Source organism: Pempheris klunzingeri, chromosome 5, assembly GCF_042242105.1.
Source record: "Pempheris klunzingeri isolate RE-2024b chromosome 5, fPemKlu1.hap1, whole genome shotgun sequence".
In the NCBI taxonomy this organism is placed as follows: Eukaryota; Metazoa; Chordata; class Actinopteri; order Acropomatiformes; family Pempheridae; genus Pempheris; species Pempheris klunzingeri.
The window spans coordinates 21,901,850-21,910,318 of record NC_092016.1 but is presented as its reverse complement, the minus strand read 5'-3'; the positions used below and the strand labels follow the sequence as shown (position 1 = coordinate 21,910,318).

At 43.4% G+C, this 8,469-nt stretch overlaps 1 protein-coding gene across 1 annotated transcript; it reads left to right on the top strand.

The window, feature by feature from the left end:
* Positions 1–204: 204 nt before the first annotated feature.
* Positions 205–8,162, top strand: fbxl9 (F-box and leucine rich repeat protein). The gene is made up of 11 exons (XM_070830636.1): positions 205–311; positions 539–640; positions 797–931; positions 1,994–2,173; positions 3,725–4,030; positions 4,619–4,835; positions 5,304–5,461; positions 6,203–6,418; positions 6,550–6,762; positions 7,096–7,313; positions 7,406–8,162. Exons 1-11 carry the CDS (start codon positions 258–260, stop codon positions 7,572–7,574), a joined length of 1,968 nt encoding a protein of 655 aa, XP_070686737.1. The 5' UTR covers positions 205–257; the 3' UTR covers positions 7,575–8,162.
* Positions 8,163–8,469: the final 307 nt, after the last annotated feature.

Here is an 8,469-nt window from a genome sequence, read left to right as displayed (position 1 = left end):
AAAGTAGCTTAGCGAGATGACAGCAGGCGGCATACCTCTTCATTGGCGTTCATTGATCTGAAATCTGGACATTTAATTGATTAGTTATCAGATGAGAATGATACGAGTCAACGCCTTTTCATCGCAAGGAGGCTGTTAGCTTAAACGCTGGTTAGCTAACGCGACAGCTTTTGAACTTGTGCAGCCGGCTAGCTTGACTCTGTGTGATTCACCTGTGATGGTCCGGGCTCCTTTATAATCACGAGGGAGAAGCTGAGATGGAAGACTGCGATGGGGAGGACATCGCAGGAACACCAGAGCTGCCTCTGGAGGTGAGTTCATGAGAAAAGGATGAAGCTAGCACAGACTTTGTCCTTGTTTCCAGCTACACCCTGTTTCATGTTCATGTCAGTTACACTCATAGAGGAGCTGCCAGCAGAGCCACAGGGACAGTCCTCTCCTGGTGACATGATATAGTGCTGTTGTCATAGGTAACCCCTTCCACAATCAATAAACTGTGCTGTGATCTAATGCTGCATTTCTATATCCCTTACTGTAGATCATAGTTTACATCCTGAGCTTTCTTCACGCCTCAGACAGGAAGGAAGCCTCGATGGTCTGCCGCAGCTGGTACAATGCCAGTCAGGACCTGCGCTTTCAGGTAACTGGCTCCAGACCAGTGACACGCAAGAAAATGCTGAATATGTTCATCAGAGGGTGTAGACACAGACTCTTTGCTGTGACTGTGGAGGAGAGGAATATGCCGCAGGGCATGGTTAACCCAGCGTTGCCTCCTTGTCTGTTTCTCTCTGCACAGAAGAACGTCACTTTCTGCTTCCCGGCCTCGGCCTCGTCCCTGGAGCTGATCAGGTGTCTGGGCAGGAAGCCGCGCTGCAGCCTGATCATCAGCCAGCTCGATGGGTTCAGTATGTCCAGATCGCTGCTTCTGGAGGTGCAGTATCCTGTTACGATCAACAACACTTCACTGCTTGGGTTATGAGTGTAGATAGCTTTGACTGTTGACTGGATGACCATGGAGATAGTAACAGCTTAAATTGTGCCAGATATCCCTGTAAAGTTAGTCTGAACTTAAGAGTGAGTTAGACTGAGCTAATAGTGATTTTACTGAGGACCACCTGGAGCTCCCTCAGAGACCCAAAATAAGTCTTTATGGTACGTTGAGTCCAAACAAGACAAGTTGGAAGCAGAACTGGGGAGTATTTCTGATTGTCAGTGTTTAAATATGTCTCCCCCTTGTACTAAAACAGCTGTTTGTGTCATATTGCTGCTATCATGTGAATGCCTAGTACCTCTGATTCTAAATAATGTTCTACTTTCCTTTCAAGTGATCAACACGCCTCTTTGTTGGTTCCAGAGAATTGCCCCACCTCGAGGGCCTATGAAAGTCTTTTGAAAAAAAAACCTGTTGCGCAAACACAAGTTATATGGGTTTTATTAGCTCAGACAGAGATTGCCCTCAGGAAAGAAGATAAGTATTTTCTCCTGAAAGGCAAACATTGTAGTAGTTGCCTGGTGCCACTCTTATCATTTCAATTTTCCATCATAATGACCAGCACAGTCATTATTGAACACGCCATGGTCCAAAGTTCAGAGCAGCTGCAGGAGTTACTTTCCTCTCATTTACTCTTGTCACTATAATTTGTTTGTATTTGGGTGTGAATGTGGAAGTATTGAATTTCCCATTAAAGATTTTGCTACCAAGATGTAAAACCCCAACGGTTTCTCATAAAGATAAGGAGAGAGAAAAGTCCGATCTACTAGTGTTCACATAAACTAGTCACATGTCAGTGTTAGATTATTTTAGGGCATTTTTGGTACCGCTAAAATCGTTTATGGCATAGAGACAACAGGTAGTCAGTGAAATGGCTTTGCTTCCCCATGGTTTTTCCTCTCTATTCTCTTTGAATTCACATCATTTCATGCTTGTGTCCGCCCCCCCCCCCCTCGTGTGTGATGGTCTTTGTCATCTATTTCTGTCTCTGCCCCTCTGCAGGTGGGTCTGTGCTTGGGCCCTAAGCTGGAGAGCTTGGCCCTGCCTGGCAGCAGTATAACGGAGGCCTCTCTGCTGGCCCTCCTCCCTCGCCTCACCTCCCTCCGCAGGCTGGACCTCAGGGGCCTGGACAGCCTCTTCATGTCCGGGGCCTTCCTCTCCAGGGAGGAGCACAGACAGCAGGTATTATATTTGACCTAATAGTGAGATCATCATTAAGATCTGAGCTGACCGTCCTGCCAACCAGGGTTATTATAGTTAACTAAGATTAAAACAAAGTGTGAAAAAAACATTTTAGTTAACTGATATGAAAATAAGATTACACTTTAGAAAAAAAACTGACATGATATGATGTACTTACAAAACTAACTCAAGTAAAAATAAAATAGAAAATGTCTTTAGTTTTAGTCTTTGTCTGTTTGGTCAAATTTGACAGTTTGGATGTGCACATGACTGTGAAAGCAACTGATTTAAAAACAAATATTAAAAACTAATGAAAAATACAAAACTATAATAACTCAAAACTATAATGACTTTACTGATGAAAAATATTAACAATTAAACCAGTTTGGCAGCTGAGACACCTCGAATGCAAACACTGTCCATACATCCTCTGCTCTGCTAAGCTAAAAAAAAAACTGTAACATATCAGATTTCTGGTACCTGTTCATTTGAAATATGCCATAAAAAACCCCAACTTAACTCCCGCTAAAGCTAACATAACGAGCTTAGCAGAGAAACAGTATCCATGTTAGCTTTTTACTCTCACAGTGTGTTTTGGTTTAGCTACTTGTAATTCAGCAGAGCCCCAAAAGGTGAAATTTTTTTAAATCTTGTGCTTAAATTTTTAATTTGTGGGAAAAAAATAATTATCTGGTGTTCACCAGATAATTTACTAGAAATGAAAGTGCCTCTGCTAAGTACAGACCCTTCATGGTGTTATCAATTATTGGTATTATTGGTATTGTTGAATTAACATGTAAACAGTGTTTTAATGTAGCTGTCATGGTGGAGCTCATTCTAACTGGTTTGTGTACTGCTGGGGAATGACACAGCAGATAATGAGAAGAAAGCATTAGCTAATGAGAGATGAATCTTCATATTCTGCACAGAGACATACATGAATTCTCAGTTAATTATCTTGTGCGCACAAGATAATTTACTTGTTCGTACAAGATTGAAAAATATCACCTTTTGTGACTTTAGGGGTTTGCGTTTCTTCAGGGATCCTGTTTTTCACATATGTAGTTTTATTTGATTTGTAAACTAATTAATTATGTTCTTTTTCAAAATATTTATTTATGTATTATTTATTCATTTTTCATTGAATTCATATTTTATCATATAATGTAGTTTTTATTTTCTTGAAACAATTCTAATCTTAATTGTAATTATAACCTTTTTATGTGTTTTGAAGTTTTCTGGCCAGCTTGCAAACTAGAAACCCTTCTTTCTTTAACCTGCCTGGTTCTGCTGTAGTCACTGCTCTCTTTGTGGTGCACTATGAGATTATCCTCCATTTCTACTGTGTAGAATTAGGATTAGTATCTCCCCATGTGTGTAGTCCTCTGAGGAGAGTGTTGGCCATGATTATAATGACTGATATTACAGCAATGTAACCTTTCATACCAATTCCCCACAGTTACTTTTTACCGTCATTGTGTTTGCTCAGCTTTCTTGTTTTTCCACCTGTAATGGTCCAAGTTCAGGTGAAACTTCATCTCCTTGTTCCAGGTCAGGTCAGCTCTGTCTGGTCTGGAGGAGCTGGACCTGTCCGACCTGCGCTACCTCTCCGACCTCACCTTCAATCGGCTCACAGGCTGTACCCCGCACCTCCGCCGCCTCTCGCTGGCTGGCTGCCATATTGCTTTTGAGTTTGACCCCTACCGAGGGTGCCCGGTGGGAGCCGTTGAGGATTCGTCAGCATTGCTGTCACTGAGGAACTTGCGGAAGTTGTTGACAGAGCAGAAATCCACCCTGGTAGTTTTGGACCTCAGCAGAACCTCCATCACCCCTGAGTCACTACGCACCATTGCACAGGTCTGGATATCCTAAGTCCCTGCAACAGCTTCTTCATTGCTTGAACACCCACAAATGATTCTTCAGAAATTAAACTCATATCATATCCCGGTAGCTAGGGGTTAAAGTGGGCGATACTGATCCTGATTAATGTTGAATTGGTCCAGGTGTGTGTGTGCCTGCAGAGCACATGATATTAGTAATGTTTCTAACTAATAGCCACAGTCGACGTGCTTCATTTCACTGATTAGCAGAACAGTTGGTAATGTGTGATATGTAGAGTTTAGACTTTAACCTACAGCAAAACAACATACAGTCCAGGACTCCGCTGCTATATTCCAAAAGTATTTGATTGAATAAACTTGTGATCTTTGTGCTACAGCTTATTCATTTAAACAATAAACATTTTTCTCTCTATTATTTTACTGTAACACGTTTAAGACACTCGTAGGATCATCTTAAAGTGGCAAAGACAATAAAGAAGAAATTGTGATTTTACTCTTTTTGGCTTTTACACAGGTGAAGATCTCATGTATGATTCAGAATCTTTTCATCACTTTGTAGGTTTTTTATTTATTTTTTAATTTCATGACATTCTCTCTGCTGCAGGTTCAGGACTTGGTCCTAGAGGAGCTGCGTCTGCACGGCTGTAAGGAGCTGAGCGACTACTCAGTGGAGGTTCTGGTGAAGCACCAGCCGAGCCTGCAGAGACTGGACATCAGTGCCTGCACTGAGCTGACCAACAGGTCTGTGGAGGCCATAACAGGGGGCCTGAAGTCACTGACACACCTCTCTTTGTCCCGTGACTGGAGGATCACTGAAAAAGGTGCCCATAGTGTACTTTTGTTTTTGTATCATAGACTTGAAGGTTGATTTGAAAACATAAAGAAACTAAATGCTTAGTAACCATTAGAAGTCACAGCGTTCATTACACCCGACAACAATTGTTGAGTTGGAACAGCTGCTCTTAAAACCCCACTCAGTAGTGGGGGTAATGTCCACTATCCTGTTGGGAGCATGAATGTGCTCGTCACTTTCCTGATGGTGGCTTTAAAGAAAAGCCCATACAGTCCAAATTGAAGACTTTATCCTCTGGGGAGCATTAATACATTCACAGCGTTTTGTGGCAGTCTGCTGAATATTTAAGTGGAAATGTTGGCCTATGCTGTTGCTAGAGCACAAGTCAGATGTCATCAGATGTTTAATGCATCCTCTGGAGACCATGAATATCCACAATATTAAAATCAAACCACTGCTTTTGAGATTGAGAGTGATGATTTTGTGTGATTCGCAGGCCTCGCTGACCTCCTGTCTGTGTCGTCCCTAACGAGTCTGGATCTGTCTGAGTGTCTGCGGGTCAGCGGAACAGAGATAGTGAAAGGCTTGACAGGATCCAGTGCTGCCAGAGCACAGCTGGAGACACTCAGCCTCAAGAGCTGCACCTACATTAGGGTCAGTCTGTGTGCTTGAACTGTCTTTACACCATAAACTGTATACAAGGATTGGCAAGACAGCTCCACTTCGTCCCGCTGTACAAAAATGAACCCAAAACATCCCGAATGCGGGCGCTGCCATCTTGCTCTGGTGACATCATCTGGAGCCAGAGTCTGCACAGTAGTGAACTGGGTGTGGAGCCACTGTATTGAGGTCCCACCCACCATAGACTGTATATAAAGAGCTGTCAATCATGTCATCACACCCTCTTTATAGCATCAAATAAGCAATTAAACCCCCTCATCCATCCATTGTCTATACCGCTTATCCTTTAGGGTCCTTAGGGTGTTCCCCGTCTGACATTGGGTGAGAGGCAGGGTACACCAACAACTCACGTTCACACTCACACCTATGGGCTATTTAGAGTCACCAATTAACCTCACCTCCATGTCTCTCCATGTCTTTGGACTGTGGGAGGAAGCCAGAGAAAACCCACGCAAGCACGGGGAAGACATGCAAACTCCAAACAGAAAGGTCTTCCAACCTGGAGCTTTCTTGCTGTGCTAACCACTGCACCACCGTGTTGCTCTAATTAAAGCCAAACATATCAGAAAAATGAACACTTGAACATACATCAGTGTGATTGATTATGTATGGGTTTGTGTACTGCTGCCAACCACTAGGGGGCGATCAAATTGTTCTGGCTTCACTTTTGGGGACCCGTCACGTCAAAACGAGCTTTTCCTCCTCTCTCTTCAGGATCTTGCCGTTTTCTCGCTCACCCAGCTTCTCGGGAATACTCTGCGTGAGCTAGACTTGACGTCATGTGTCAACGTGACTGACCTGTCAGTGCGCGCTATAGCCACCTACCTGCAGAGGCTGGTAGTTCTGCGGCTCGGCTGGTGTAAAGAAGTCACAGACTGGGGGCTGCTCGGGATGGTGGAAACAACCAATTGTGAGCCAGATGAGGACACGGTGAGAATCTCAGACATGTGCAGGGTGTAAGAAAAGTAGGCAATATCTTTCTCTATAATCTGGAAGTTAAAGTAGCTGTAATAGTAGCTAAAAGTGACCTAGCTGTTGTAGTAATGTACTTATCTCAACAGGGAGACAAGGGTCCCAAGTTCACCCGGACCTTCGGCAACATGGGCTTCTTCAAGCCTCCTCGTTTGCCGTTTGAGGAGCGACCCAAGCTGGTGACACAGTACGACCTGGAGCAGTTCAAACAGCAGGCTGGAGCGTCACTTTTAGCTCTCAACAGGCTGCAGGAGCTGGACCTCTCTGCCTGCCCCAAACTCACTGACAGCAGCATCACTCAGGTGGGAGGATCAGGAGAGGAGGATGTCTCAGTTTGTAGCAGGGATGTGTGGAGTGGAAAGACCCCCAGGCCCAGATGGGGACTTGAATGTCTCACCAGCAGTTTGTCATAAAACTCTCTGATTCTGGTATAGTTTTGAAGTCAAAACAGGAGCCACAGCACTGAAGTCTGGCAGAATCTGATGTGAAAGACAAGCAAACACAATAATGAACCTGATTTACACACAGATATTATATGATTTAAAACACATGACATGATTTAACATTAAACACAGTTTCCTGCGATTTCCAAAATTTCAGAGATGAGAAGTTAATGCCGTTTCTCCTCTCCTCAGGTGGTGCGCTACCCCGACCTCCACCGTCTGTCTCTCTCCATGCTGCCGGAGATCACTGACGCCAGCTTGGCATCAGTAGCCTGGCACTGCCGCAGCCTCACCAGCCTGAAACTCAACCAGTGCCCAGGCATCAGTGACCGTGGGGTGGCACAAGCTGCACCGTACCTTCACAGACTGCAGCATCTCTACCTCTCCTGTTGTAATAACATCACTGACAGGTGAGAGGAAAATAACCCCACGTTCACTTTATCTGTAGCTCCAGAGAGAGGATTGGTTTCTAATCTGTTGACCTTTGAACCCTCCCCTCCAGATCCTTGTTCCTCCTGGTGCAGCACTGCAACCGGCTGCAAACACTCGACATCTCAAGGTGCAAAAACATCTCCGCAACAACTGTGGACCTCCTTCAATCACAGCTGCCCTTCTTGGAAAATGTCCACTACAAATTCATAGGTGGGGCCGATCTCACACTCACACTCTGACCGAATGTCCTGGAAGGCTGCCAGACCTTTTCAACGACAACGCCTGCTGACCAAAGCCTGCTCTGTGAGTTGAGCTTCCACACATTGCAGCACACATCACACGACGTCTCAACGTTAACCTTTGAGTCCCAGGGGAAAAAGTTTGAATGTAACGTTTTATGTTCCGTTTATGTGGCATTTCAAGGTGTCTTTGTACAATCATCTGTTAAAATCACAAATCCTGAAAACTGCAACACACAGCTGCAACAGTCGGAGGAAACTGTTCTCACAGTATCTCATTATTATGAGAATGTGAATTGTTGCCTCATAGATTTTGTTGCTACATGTCGCCCAAATGAGAGATTTTTCTTGTTACTGTGTGTTGTCTTGTAGTGACCTGGTGCTTTTAGAAAAGTAAAAAAGATAAACTAAATAGAAAGAATGAAATGACAGATGCTGACACATAAAAAAACCCCATCCTGTTGAGGTTTAAAGTTAATTCTTAATAATACACTGTATATACAATATATGTATGTATATATACTTTGAACTCATGTGACTCAGATTGAAAGAGAAGATTGATGACATTCACTAAATGGAGGTATCTTTTAAATTATTCTTGGACTCGTATAACTGATTTTTTTCCCTCATTATTTATTTCTTTTAACAACAAAACAGGAGGAATATTTTTTTGTAACAATGACTGCTCTCTGTACTGCTAAAGTAGAAGAAAAGAAATATTTTCCTCAACTTAATGATAAAGACTAAGATGAAAGCAAGTAATTCATTTGGTGGGGGCTCTCTCTCTCTCTCTTTTTTTGGACCTTAAGTGTTACTTTTCTTTCACAGCGTGTCGGCAGTGTTCCTGCCTCCATTTTAACAGAGTAGGGAACGGTTTTAACTTTTCTTTGAGCTG

Bases quoted from the DNA above. Each gene is read 5' to 3' on its own strand.
- fbxl9 (XM_070830636.1), top strand. From the start codon at position 258: ATGGAAGACTGCGATGGGGAGGACATCGCAGGAACACCAGAGCTGCCT. The intron at 641-796 runs GTAACTGGCTCC...CTCTCTGCACAG, and splicing joins GTCAGGACCTGCGCTTTCAG to AAGAACGTCACTTTCTGCTT. The intron at 4,031-4,618 runs GTCTGGATATCC...TCTCTGCTGCAG, and splicing joins CACTACGCACCATTGCACAG to GTTCAGGACTTGGTCCTAGA.